The 14,804-nt window shown below is 36.7% G+C and overlaps 1 protein-coding gene across 1 annotated transcript; it reads left to right on the top strand.

Moving 5' to 3' along the window:
• The first annotated feature begins 390 nt into the window (after positions 1-390).
• On the top strand, positions 391-12,178 carry st8sia2 (ST8 alpha-N-acetyl-neuraminide alpha-2,8-sialyltransferase 2). The gene is made up of 6 exons (XM_052531781.1): positions 391-1,235; positions 4,911-4,967; positions 5,257-5,412; positions 5,531-5,788; positions 7,938-8,231; positions 10,675-12,178. The coding sequence occupies exons 1-6, from the start codon at positions 1,138-1,140 to the stop codon at positions 10,958-10,960; spliced, it is 1,149 nt and encodes a 382-aa protein (XP_052387741.1). The 5' UTR covers positions 391-1,137; the 3' UTR covers positions 10,961-12,178.
• Positions 12,179-14,804: the final 2,626 nt, after the last annotated feature.

The following is a 14,804-nucleotide window of genomic DNA, read 5'->3' as shown; positions in this document are numbered from 1 at the left end:
AATTGCTGTTTTTGTCCCATAAAAATCTGCATTCAGAATCAGCAATTTCGATAAGCGTTAACTGTTGATGCTTGATATTGCAAACTGGTAGACTTATTTTTATCATATTAATGTATTATTGTAATCATAAACAAATGTGAGAAAACCGTTTTACTGTTTCTGGACTCGGTTATTCTACTAGTTATTTATAGAGTGGCTAATAAATCAAAGTCTTGCACATTTACAGGAAACAGAAAAATGTTGCATTGTACTGCGGCGTTGCGTAGCCCCGCCCACACGAAACTCTCACGAGGTAAGGTTGGTTGTAGATAATATCATATGACAAATCAAATTTGCTACAGAGAAAATTATGAAAACTATAAAACCAGCCCGAAAGTCGTGAAAATGAAAGGTGTTTTACGTTGTGCAGCATGATAAAGCGCGCGGATGCAGGGAACTGTTCTGATTGGCTGTGATTTGTGATTGATTATGTCGCGACGTGCAGTTGTTTCAGGTTCACTGTAGACAGACAAATGCCTTTCGGTCGTAACCCAGTCGCGTCGCACCTGGTTCAGACAACGATTTAGGATCACAGATTAGAAAAGACCATTAGCTCAATATACAAACAACAGAAGTCAATGGAAAGTCCTCACCTTAGAAAACCAAACGTCAGTGTCTTTGTAAGATAGCAACAAAGAGAGCAAGAAGGAGAGGGGAATCATATTTCATATCCAATTTTAACTCAACGCCTTCTGTCCCTATATACCAATTATGCGGCTTAACTGAATGCTAACATTCAAATGTGAGTTTATGCACCTTGCAGGCAAAGTTTCAAGGGAACTGCCACGCACCAGATCTCAGAGGAGTCGCGGCAGGAGTAGAAGAGAAGAAAGGACGCCAACGTTTTGCCTCATCTCTAACGTTACACTTACTTTCGTAAAGGTGGAAGAAGCTGATGGACGTGATATTTAATGCAGAAAACTGTTCGCTAACCTGCACGGGCAGTTAGAATGGTCCGGCTTTGTCGAGGAGACGGAGGAACGTTACATGTGTTGCCCTGCGTAAGGAAAGGAAGCAGTGTGAAAGAAGCCCGTTTTCTATTGCGCGTATACTACTGTAGTTCAACGCATCTGTAGAATCGCGCGCATCGGTCAAGTCATGTCTTTTGAATTCCGAATACTGATGTTTGGAATCGGGACAGCCTTGGTTATATTTGTGATTATAGCTGATATATCGGAAGTGGAGGAAGAAATCGCGTAAGTAAATTCGATTAATGTTCAATAAATAATTCGGATTAAAATATCTCATCCTTCCTATTTGTATCAATACGCAGCGAAATTCTTTTTATGTGGTGTTTATGTTTAGGACACTGTCCTCCGTGCTTTGATTGTCTCGTGAGAGACTTTGTAGAAACCCAAACAATGGACAGTCCATTCAGGACTAGCCTGAGCATCGTATTGCATTGGCTCATATTAACACAAATTCATGAGAGCTCTACATTTTATTTCCCTGATTATTGTGTGTGTGTGTTTTGTTTTTTTGTGTCTGTTACAAAATCTTAAGAGAGCTGTGTTTTGGAAAATTACTGGTGTAGTTAGTCCAAGCTGGTCTTTAGGTGGTCTAAGCTGTTCTGTAGCTGTCTGACAAGCTGCCATATCCAAAAAGCCAGCCTGGCCACCCTACTGAGCTGATTTGTTTCTGTTCCAAGATGATTTACCACCTTACCAACTTAATAGCCACCTTGAACCAGCAAATGATTGGCTTGGACCAGCTAATAACCATTTTGGAAAAGCAAATAACCAGATTAGGCTTGCTACAATGTTCCAAAACACAGACTATAAACTGTGTTTTCCTGCTGGATTGGTTTGGTCTTTCATCAAACAGGGTATGAGTCCAAATAGAGAGACAATGTGTTGTCCCGAGGACTACTGTTTGCAAAGCCACAGCCTGTGTATTTGGGTCCTCCAGTTTGAAGGAACAGCTCACGTTTGATATCACAATAGTCTGATGTAGTTGAATATTGTTTTGTATAATCTGGTGGGTATATGTGATATTTTAAAGCTTTTAAAGTGAATATTTTGTCCATTCAGAGTTAGTAACCAGCAGAGAGACATTTTGGAGAGATTTTGCTGAATGTTGTATATAGACTCTGATTATTAATTCTTGGCTGGTCTCCAAAATGAGTCCTTCAGACTTTGCTGAGTGTGAAGCCTTGTATGAAGAGTCAGATAAATGCAGCTGACCCTGGTGCTCTGTAACAGATGACTGTTGGTTTGTGGTTTTGTTCTAGTCTTGAGTGTGTTCTGTTTGCGCCCATTCATGGCGAGTGAAAAGACAGTCTGATCTGTGGTTTGTGGCAGCTAGGGGATTACTGTTTGATTTGTGACTTTAAAGCAACAGCCTGGAGACAAAAATGAACAGTTTGCCTTTCCTCAGCTAACTGAACCCTGTAGCAGAAATCCTCAGGCTTACATAATTTATCTAGCTGTCTCGGCACATACACTTTAAAGCTCTTGAGTGAGAAGCATGTTTGTGCGTAGATGGATTAATTGCAGAAATAATTGCATGAAAAAACGTATATGCTGCCAGGATGTGCATATAGTGCTTCATTTTTTAATTGATCATGCCACATTTGACATTTTATGCAAAGTATTTGGCTTGTTTGCTCTATGCCGTGAGATTGTATTTCATGTTTCTGCAGCACTGATTACAATTGATCAATTACGCATGGAAAGGGAATATTTCCTCCCTCATATTTGCTAACCGAAAATATCCCAGAGACAAAATATATTCCCATAAAATCCCAATTTGGAAATTTCACACCTCATTTACTAGCTGTCAGAAGACATTAGACGATGCTTATGATCAAATTTTTGCTTAAGTTATTGGTGAGATTTATAATTTATTGCAAATTAGTATATAATTCCTTATCAAACAAAAGATCTAATGGGTATATCTCAGAGCAGTTATAAGCATTCTGAAGCTACACCACCATTAAATCTGCATTTGAAGCTGCTCCCCAGAATTTTAAGAGATCTGTGATCTCTCTGCTTAATAATGCACATAGCCATGACTTTGGGGAAGACATGGAGAACATTACAGTGAGTAGAAGACAAATAAGACCGATTTGCTCAAGGAGACAATGCTGTCCTGTCCTAACTGCTTCAAAGGGGCACCCAGCAGGTAGAGGTAGTGTGAACATGATGTCAGTTACCTACAGTGTTGCGGAGTAACTAGTTACATGTAAAGGAATTACGAAATTTAATTACAAAATAAATGTAACTGTAATCTATTCCTATTCTCATGCTTTTGATTGGTTCTCGTTTTAATTTGCAGTGTACCACGTCTCCTAATTACATCAATCCACATTGCCGCTGAAAGCTTTAGGCTACAAACTGTCTGAGGCTATGTTTACATGACATGCATTGCGTTTTTAGAAAGTTTCACGTATACACGACAACGTTTTCAAAACAATGAATGTTTACACACGTCTGCGAAAACGGCCAAAAACGCTGTATTACATATGCCAGGCCAGTAGTTGGTGCCTCTGCCACCTTGTTAGTAAACATCACCTGTAGGGAAGTGACGATTATATGTTGTATATGATGTGTCTTCGCTGTTGGTTGTAATACTGGTGAAGGAAATCCACACTTTGCTGAAGAGGCATTAGTAAAGTCTTGGGCAGCAACTATAATCTGCCATTGTTTTCGTGTGTGTTTGTTCGCGCTTGCCTTTAAAATCGACACGTTGGCTACTGCGTATGTCTACATACCTAACACATACTATGTATTCGCATGACATAACTGTTTTCAAAGATTCCCCTATTGGGTGTTTAACACGGAAAAGACAACGGTGGTGTTTTCAAAAACTTGCACTTTGAAACCTGTTTTAAAAAAAGATACATTTTCAGTCCCCAAATTGCCGTTTTTGTGTAAAAGGCCCACGAGTTACCACCATGGCAAGTGATGAAAAAATTGTTCCATTGTTTTAAAAGTGCATTCCAGTGCTGTGCTTGAAAATTAAATTATTATAATCTCAATTCAAGTGTTGAAGGATTTTGAAAGGCTGACAGGAATCAGTGTTAAGCACTACTGGTTAATCCTGCCTGCATGCTTAAAATATTTAATAATGATCAACATTCAACAGTTAAAAAACATTCATTAGAAATTAAGAAAAGTTATTCAAAAGTTATAAAATGTAATCCGTTACATTAATAAAGTAATCACATAGTTACTTACGATCCTTGGTGTTATGTTTGATAGAAATAGTTTAAAAAATAGTTGCTAACCCACAGGCCATCCTAGATGTATATGCGCTTCATCGAAACAGATTTAGAGAAATTTAGCATTGCAACACTTGCTCACCAATAGCATGTGATGCAGTGAATGGGTGCCATCAGAATGACACTCCTAACTGCTGATAAAAACATAAAAATCCACCAGTCAATTTGACTACAGACCATCAGTTAACATCTTGTTATGTGAAAAGCTGCTTGTTTTAAATAAATGTATCACATGGTGAGCAAGTGATGTAACGCTAAATTTTTCCTAATCTGTTCTGATGAAGAAACAAACTCATCTTGGGAACCCTTAAGGTGATTACATTTTGAGCCTCTGTTCCTTTAAGGTGATTTCTCCAGGTTTTAGTATTATATTCTAACACTTTCTTTTCTAAAATGATTAATCAATAATAACGAGGGTAAACACGCTTGTAATAATCTTGGGTTTGTACCATCAAAATATTCTAAAGAGTTTAAAAGTGGAGGCGCTCATATTAAAGTCCTAAATAAACATCATCATTATAACTTCATTTCATATTTTTTTTCAGTCCAGGATCTAATTGCCTGTGCCTCAATTATCTACACGGAGAGCATTATTAATGGTGAAATTACTGGATAATGATAATGAATATTTTATGCCTTCTGCTCTTAGGAACATTGAGGATTCACAGAAGTTTCACATAAAAAGCTTTGTCCTTCAGTCTAACAGGTTTGTAATCTGAGTGATGCGTACAAGCACATATTTAAATCTTTAAATGTATTCTATTTTCTGTTTGTTTGCATGCTAATTATTTATAATTATTTAAACCGTTCAAATGTTTAATTTTTTCACATTACTGATTTATCAGGGTTTCACAAACTCATTACAGCGTTTACCAAAACATAGCTGCCAGTATTTTGAGCTGACAGATGTTGTTATCTGTAGCTGTGTCTAATAGTGAATTGTGGTAGACATGCGCATTAACAGGTTTTTTATTTTATTTTTTTACCTCCATCAGAAATTCAGTCCTGAATGCTGCTCCTACTTCACTAGTCACCTATAAAAAGAGCAAAGTCTCTTCTTCTCTAATTCCACTGCCAGGCATAAAGAGCAAAACCAGCAATTCATCCTCGCCTGAATGGACTTTCAACAGAACCTTGACTAACCTCATCAGGTACGGCTTGAATTTATTCAAATGCACAGTATGGCATTTCTTAAGGATGTGGTTCACTGTTAATACTCGATTTTGTATCCCCTTAGCATTCATAAATATGTAATTCTTTTTCTTCCAGAAAAAACATTTTGAGGTTCCTGGATGCTGAGAGGGACATCTCAATTCTTAAGAGCACCTTTAAACCCGGGGATGTAATTCATTATATATTTGACCGCCAGAGCACCACAAACATCTCTGATAACTTGTACCACCTTTTGCCGACGGTGTCTCCAATGAAGAACCGACATTACAAACAATGTGCCATCGTAGGGAACTCTGGGATATTACTGAATAGCAGCTGCGGCAGAGAGATTGATTCACACGACTTTGTCATTAGGTAAACCTCTTTTTTTGTGGTGTAGCATTCAACAGTTTGTGCTTGTTGATGAAAATGTATCCCAACTCTAATCCAGAATCAAATAATACATTCCAACAAACAATAAATCTTCCTAAACTAGCTTTAAAGAATAATTATAAAACAATGTCCTAAAACTTTTTTTTTCTCTCTAAAAGAAATAATTATGTCTCCTATTTGAAATTTTTTTAAAATACCAGATTTATTTAAGTGATAACCCTAAAACAGTTTGTTTCATCCGTGTGTAAAAAAAAAAAAGAAGGTAATTGGGACTGTGCCTTGCAATTGCCACTATTTCTCATAAATTGGTCTTTATTTCTTGTAACTGTGACTTTATATCTCACAGTGTGACTTTATTTCTTTATTTTATTTTAAACCTGCACAATTAGCATCTTTTTTTCTGAGGTGAAAGTACATTTTCCTGAATATACAGAGCTACAGAGGTTTTATCATGAGTTGAATACCTCAGATCGGCACGTTTGCTAGGCTGATGTCAATTTATTATGAACTTTATGGATTTCAAACAGGTTACGATCAGTATGTGACACAGTGCACTTTTGAAATAGCTGGCGGTACATCCAGGCTTGACTCGTATACTGTCGGAAGGCTTTCAGACCTGAATGGTGATTATAACAAACTGCAATTAGTGACCAGCTGAGCCAATATGACATTTAAATAAGTCATTCTAAGCCACAGCCCTGAAAACATAATTAGGCTGTCTTCTAAAAGTGACCAAAGTTCACTTGCCTGTAAAATGCTCTGCGTGCAACCTAAAGCTGTTTGCTTGAAAAAAAAAAACAAAAAAAAACATTTTACATCAATGTGATTCATGTGACACACTTGTGTAGCATGTGATATTCCTAATCCTAAATGAGTCTTTATCAGCCTAGCTGTGCTCATAGGATATTAATGTCATTCAGCCTCAGTCCAGGGACATACAGAGACTCAAAGATTAAGTAACGGAGGAACTTAAATCCCTCCTGTGCGTTTGGCATGGCTGTTCTTCTGGGCCAGGACAAGACTGTGAGGGAGTGTGACCATGACAGCTAAACATCAGCAGTCGGCATGGTGCCAGTGTTGAAAGGTTTTCCAGGTATTGTGACAAGATGATAATGCCAACACTGTTCTCGGTATTTGCTTTAAAGTCACCTCTGTGTGTCTTTATGGATTTTTCTTTGTTTTTGTTTAAGTTAAACGATGGGATGAGCTTTAAAAGGCACTTGCAGGAGCATTCCTCATGTGATAAGATAATACCTACTGTAGTATGAATGCTGTAGTTTATACAAAGATAAATTACTTGTTAAAAAAAAAATTAAGCAAATTCTTTGCAGTGAAGGTCTATTGCTCACCCTTATTTTTTTAATTATTTATTGCTCTTTATAGGTCACATTGTTAATGAATATTGGGTTGCACTTTATTTTACAGTACGTGTACTAACATGTACTTATAGTGTACTTACAGTGTATTTATCTAAGAAAGTTGTGGTAATACAAGTTAACTACATGGGGTAGGGTTAGGTTTAGGGGTAGGTTCGGGGTTAGTACCTAGTTATTACATAGTTATTGTAATTACTATAATAAGTACATATATATGTACATGAGGAACAGGACTGTAAAATAAAGTGCTACCGAATATTGTGTCACTCTTGATGCTCAATAGTCTGTAAAGAGCTGTTCAGTCTGCCACAGACCCCCAAATATGATCATCCTAATGTGAGGGACCACCCATCCTAAAATTTAAATGGAAGCTATACAGTATATTTACACGTAAAGACTCTATTCATTCTTTTAAATATTTATACACATTTATAATTCATTTTCTAAACATTAATTGAATAACGTCACCCACTTTATTTGAACCTTCAAATAAGTACAACTTATTTAAAGGTTCTGCATTGACACATTTGTGTCGAGTATGTTATGGGTGTAATGTAATCACACAGAGTGATGTTTATATGTTGATAGCTTGTTACTAGCTTGATGAGGAAATCTAAGGCTTGTCCATATGCCACCATATGTATACACACAGGCATAAGCTTTCACATACAATATGTCAAGGAACTAACTTGAGATAATATTAGAGATATGAGATAAGACCTAACCATTTGAATGTGTGTGTGTATGTTTCCAAGGTGTAACTTGGCTCCAGTGGAGGAGTATGCAGCTGATGTGGGCCTGCGCACCAGTCTGGTGACTATGAACCCTTCTGTGGTGCAGCGTGCTTTTCAGGACCTGAACAGTGAGGAGTGGGTGCAGCGCTTTGTCCGCAGGCTGCAGAGCCTCAGCGGCAGTGTGCTGTGGATCCCTGCTTTCATGGCTAAAGGAGGAGAGGAGCGAGTGGAGTGGGCCATCCGCCTCATTCTTCTGCATACTGTGAACGTCCGCACCGCCTTCCCCTCCCTGCGTCTGCTCCATGCTGTCAGGGGGTACGTGCCCGTGCATTTAAGCCTATTCAACACCCATGCTCACTGTAGCAGGTGTATCAACAATTTCGCTATTTATAGTTCAGGCATCAATATGTTCCCATCCTACCCTGCGACCACAGCAGAGTACTGTTCCTGTAAATGGATTGAGGCACACACTAAGTGCACACTGGCATCTATATATCTGTATTTTTCAGAGAAGGTCTTTGTTAGTTCGCTCAATGAATTCAAGCCCCTCTGGGCTCAGTTGTAGGCAGTTGGCTTTAAATAGCGCAACCTTTGCCTCTTTCATTGACCTCTGCATATTTTAAGTCTGCCGTTCAGCCCTCCTTCAGAGCCGAGTGTCTGGAACCTACCGTCCTTACAATGCACCTATCTGAGGATGGCTTTTCTTAGATGTAACATGGTTTGCCGGGGCCAGAATAAAGGTCAAGCAAGAGACAGGTGTTCAGTGAATGATGTTTCGATGAAAATATGGCATTACGATATGTTGTAGTTGTTCAAATGATAAAAAACAAAGTACATTTGTATAGGAATAGATCGTCTAAAACTTACATCATCTGCATACACTCATTTGGAAATTAACAGCAACAATAAAAACACCCCAAAATTTTTTTTCAGAACTTCATAAATTGCTATTAATTTTCAGAAACAATTAAAAGGTACAGTAAAACACATTGAATTAAACGTGAAATTGAAAAGTAGAAAAACATACTTCAGGAATCTTTCATTTACAACCTCAAGTTTTCAAAAGTCATGAAATACCTTTAGATGGTGCATTAAAATAAAAAAGTGTGCCTGTTTTCAGTAGCTGTATAATAAAAATGTATTTTTTAATCGATAAATCATCAGTGTTTCAGCAAAATAAACTACATTTTATGTGTTTTCAGTGTAGGTTTCCAGTCTGTATTGAATGCTACAATATAAAATGTGTGAAATAATGTCAAAGAGCATCTTTATTGTCCTTATGGGATGCAAAACAATGATTGTTATAAGCTGGTTCTTCTAATTAATCATTCACAAAGATAGCTTAGGCTACTAGTTTGAATAGCTCTGAATCAGTGCTCATTATAATTTATAGCATTGGCAGAGAGAATATTTACTTGATACAATACTGTTCAATGCAGATAGAGAGAGATTTCTCAGTTACACAGAAATACTGAGCAGCACACTAGTTTTGAAACCTTGATAATAATGAGCATCAAATATCATGTGACACTGAAAACTGGAGTACAGGAATACACTATAGGTTAAAATATTGTGAAGTAGAAACCTTTTTTTAACTGTTTTACTTTAATCCCAAATGAATCAGAATAAAGAAATCTGTACTCAGTCCTAATGTACAAAGTCCAGGGGTAGTTTTAATATATGGGGTCTGAAACCCCTTTCTTCCAGGCCCCCCTTTTTCCTCGAGCGTTCTGAATGAATGACACCTCTCGGATACACGGGGAGAGCTCTATTGTGGGGTTTATTCAGGGGTGAGTGGACTGGAGAGGGTTCAGTGCATCTTAATGGACATTGTTCAATTGTCTGATCTCCTCCTTTTAAACGTGGAAGAGCTGCACAGCCATCAGGTTTTTAGCATGAGAATATTTTAAAAGGGGGGGGGGGGGGGTTAGCCTAAATTCAGCAACTGAGCTCAGGCTATTTTTTTTATAACCTAGCTGTTAACACACTTAAGATTTACAATCCCCTGTTACATATGGACTGGCACTTTTTAAAAACCTTATACACCTACTATTCTATTCTATTTTCTTTTTTTATTATTATTATTATTATTTTTCAGTAAAGACGAATTCAGTTGATAAAGTGGCAGGAAAGGTATTTCTAATGTTACAAAAGTTTTTTTATTTAGTTTTGTCCTTTTAAACCTTCATCAAAACTATTCACAGGAAAATCCTTAAAAAGTATCAGTTTCCACAAAACTCTTAAGTAGCACAACTGTTTATTAGAAATAATAGGAAAGCATGTTTTTAGAGCACAAAATCAGCATATTCGCATTATTTCTGAACTACCATGTGACACTGAAGGCTGGACTAATGGCTCCTAAAAATTCAGCTTTCCCATCACAGGAATAAATTGCATTTTAAAATGTAAAAAATATTTTAAATTGTAATATTTCAAAATACTGCCATTTTTACTGTTGTTGTTTTTTGTTTTTTTTTAATCAAATAAATACAGCCTTGGTGAGCTTTTATCAAAAGCCTAAGTTCTTACCGATCACAAATGTTTGAACAGTAATGTCTGATTTTCTGTTTTCTGAAGCTTTTATGTAACTCATATAGAACAGTATAAAATATAAATATAAAACAGTATAGATCAGACTAATTGTAAGAAAGCATGCACTTGAGTGTAATGAATTATGATGACTTCTTATGCACTTGAGTGTAATGAATTATGATGACTTCTTATGCACTTGAGTGTAATGAATTATGATTTCTTTCAGGTACTGGCTGACCAATCATGTCCAGATCAAAAGACCCACCACCGGACTCCTGATGTACACCATGGCTACGCGCTTTTGTGACGAGATCCACTTGTACGGCTTCTGGCCTTTCGCTCATGATCCTGACGGCAAACCGGTCAAGTACCACTACTACGACACGCTAACTTACCACTACACATCTAGTGCCAGTCCACACACAATGCCTTTGGAATTTCGAACTTTAAGTGCCCTTCACAGACGGGGGGCGCTGCGGCTGCACACGGGACCCTGTAAACTTCCAACATGAGCTTTTAAACCCTCATTCCAAAATGGTTTCATACACTGGACCTTATACATGCAGAGAGAAAGAAATCCTGTGAAAAAGATGGATTACCTGAATATTTCAGGTAAATCTCTGACCAAATGTGAGACTGCAATATATGAACAGGTTTTTTTTTTTTTTTTTTTTTAGATTTTTTTTTTTTTTTTGAAGCGTTCAACCTTAAGAAGGTCTTTCATCTCTAATTAAGGCTATTATATATATATATAGTCTCTTGCCATTGTTTTATTTGTTCAGATCCCATGTTTTTTGACATGATTCATTAAGTGTCTTACTTGTTCAGATTTAGTTTTTTGCCATATTTGGTCACAAGGTGAAAGCATATCTGAAAGGGGCTAAACTAAGAGGTTCTTTTTGTCTTTAGTCTTAGCTTTCGGGGACAAGTTGTGTTTAGAAAATGTAAGTCTAAATTAAGAATGTCATTTATTTGTTGCCTTTACAGTCTATGTCCGTTGAGCCCACGGACATCTTGTCTGAATGTACGACTGTTGGGTCAGTTGTTACCGTAGAATTTAGACTTAACATTTTAAATGGTTTAAAGGGGTTTTACCACTACTTTGCTACTTAAATTCTTTTAGACGATAATTTAGACAATAATTTAGTGCCTCAAGTGAGAGATGATGTTATGGTGCATCGTGTGACACTTGATAAAGTTGCCTTAGAAAGACATAGTGAGTAGTGTAAAAGGTTTTGCATTGATGTGCAGTAATACTTGTGGAACATGTGCACTGCGACCGTCTGAACATGTTTGCAGTGAGGCAGCTATCAGAGCGTGTGCAGCCCTGTGCTGAGATACTGTAGCCAAATCCAGTTCACAGCCAGCTGTTCACACACTCTTGTGTACTCAGCCGTGAAGAGACGTTCAGTGTGGAAACTGTGGAATTTGTTAAAGCCACATAGTAGCTGTGATTCTGTATCTAAGGAGGGTTTTTCGGGGTGGGGGGGTTGAATTCTTTTGTATGTGACATATTACACGTGAATGTATTTGTGATAACTTAAAAGTAAAAAACAAAACCAAAAAACACCTTCCTGCTGTACTGATCTGCCCAGTGTGATTGAAAGATCAATGACACAATATATATATTTTCTTTTTTATTTATGCACACACTACAATTCAAAAGTTTGAGGTCAATAATATTTTTTAAAATGTTTTTTCAAAGTCTCTTATGCTTCCCGATATTGTATTTAAATAAAAAATAGTTAAAGTAATATTGTAAAATACTACTACAATTTCAATTAATTGTTTTATTTTAATATATGTTCAAATGTAATTTTTTTACAAGATTTTTTAAATATAATGTTCAAAAGAACAGCATTTAATTAAAATAAATATTTTGTAACAATATAAGTTTTTATTCTCACTTTTGATCAATTTCAAAATGTCAGGGCGATGCAGAAATTATATCCTATCATAACAATGAAAAACAACAACCTTTCAGAGTTACTTCGTTGGTTAGGAAGTATATGGTGTATATGTATATACACACACAAGGCATGTGGTGTGTTTTTAAAATATTTACATTCATTTCAATGTGAACTTGTTTAAGATGTAAGGGAAAAACATTACTTTTATTCAATGATTATAAATAGATCTATTGAAAATATATCTTTAAAATAGACACTATACAGTATGTTTGCCCCCCTCCATCAAGAAAAAAATAATAATTCCAAAAAATAGCTGAGTGACAAATTTCATTACATTTGCTTTGAGGTCCAATAAAAGGACGATTACCTAGAAGTTGTTTGCTAGAGGTTTTCTGGAGGCAGTTAATCAAAATTAGAGAAATGTAAAATATATTTCTGCATAAACATCAGTCCACTGAGGAGCTCCACTAGTGTTTTGAACCTTGTGATCTGTCGTGTTTTTAACATGGAGCATTCGCTGCACATGTTGATCTTATGTCTCCAGTTAAGTTAAAAATAGTTCATTATCTCACCGCAGACGTCAGCAGGCCATCACTCATGCACTACATGCATTTATCCTTTAAAAAAGAAGAAGAAAAAGAAACCCAATTACGCCACAACTGACTGCAGGTCACAGCTTTGACGATGTTCAGAAGAGATGCCCATGTTTCCTGCTTTTAGGATGTGTTGATGATTATCAAAGTGGCTGGTTTTTGAGGAGAAAGGGGGATTGTTTTGTTTCTGTTATTACTGAATGACCTGTGCTGTGTAGTTAGGGACCCTATTAACTTCACACCCAGCCCAGATGTTTGTGGAGATGAGAGCAGCTTTGTCTTCATTGCATGGTAAAACTGGAATGGGTTGTGTAGAATCCTTTTTGTTCTTTCGGTCTCATTCCATATATTGCAAGTTTGATGCTGGATCTCTCAACTAAGGCAAGTTACAAGAAAATCATGCATGTAATAAAGTGTTATTTTTAAAGGAATAGTTCACCCAAAAATTTAACCAGAAAAACATTTTACTGCAAATTTACTCACCCTCATACAATTCAAGATGTAGATGGGTTTGTTTGTTTGTTCAGAACAGATTTGAAGGGATTTAACATCACGTCACTTGCTCACCAATGGATCCTGTGCAGTGAATGGGTGCCGTCAGAACAAGAGTCCAAACATTTGATAAAACAACACAATAATCCACAAGCAATCCGTATTTTGGCCCCAAGCAATGGCTTAATTACTTCACAAGACATTAATTGATGAACTGCAGTCGTGTGAATTATTGTGATTTTTTTTTATAAGCTGTTTGAACTCTTATTCTACCGGCACCCATTCACTGCAAATGACCCATTTGGTGAACAAATTATGTAATCCTAAATTTCTTCAAATCTGCTCCAATTAAGAAACAAACTCATCTACATCTTAGATGGCCTCTGGGCAAGAACATTTGCAGCAAATTTTCATTTTTAGGTAAACAAAACCTTTAACGAAGTGTTTTAGACTTTAAATTTAAAAAAAAGAGAGAAACTGGAACAGAGAAGAGCGGTGATGCCACAAAAAGAATCCAATCTAGGAAAAATGAAAGCCTATATTTTCTTAGAAATATGTGGCGTGATGTCTTGACAGGAAAATTTCTAGAAATGTGGTGTGTTTTAAGGCTTGTGGGTGACCAACGGGTGAGTAGCCGTAGCCACAGAATGACTCAGCTTAAAAGTTTTTTTAAAAGACATTGGCACAGGAAAAGATTGATTTTTAAAAGCCCTTTTATGTCAGGCAAAAAGAGAATTTACAATATCCTTTGTGGTGCTTAAGAAGTTATTTTAGATGGGAACAGCCACAAAGGATTGAAGGCTCATTGAACACCAAAGTTCCACATAAAACTTCAAATGAATTTTTAAAGCTAGAACTGTTTTGTGGAACAAAATAAGTTGGCCTTCTGCAAGTAATGAAGTGACATGCATCCATGTGATGTAGTGAACCTTACTCTTTCAAACTCTCAGTAAGAAACTCTCTACAAAAAACACATTGTTATAACTCAGACAGCTATCAACATGGATACATTTTAAGTGCACTTCACTGTGCAGTTACAAATTAATACTTTAAACATACATATCAGTAACTTTTGACGGAGTACCAACCCACCAATAAAGCACCACCAATTTTGAAACTTGCCATATGTATCTATTTGTCTTTTTTTTATTTTTTGAGTTAGCCTAAACATTATGTGCTACAGCTTAAGCTTGACTAACACTCAACTAAAGGTAAACAGACGAATGGAAAATGTGTTTGCCTTGTATGTTATTCTGTTCTTGAGCCATAACTGGTTAACAAGATTGTGGCAGATCTTAGATATGCCCATCGCACATTTAAGCTCAAACCAGGTTTTAAACACCACATTTGACAAACCTTGC

The sequence above is a fragment of the Carassius gibelio genome, chromosome A18, assembly GCF_023724105.1.
Source record: "Carassius gibelio isolate Cgi1373 ecotype wild population from Czech Republic chromosome A18, carGib1.2-hapl.c, whole genome shotgun sequence".
NCBI lineage: Eukaryota > Metazoa > Chordata > Actinopteri > Cypriniformes > Cyprinidae > Carassius > Carassius gibelio.
The sequence above is the reverse complement of the archived record's forward strand: the minus strand, read 5'-3'. Positions and strand labels throughout refer to the sequence as shown.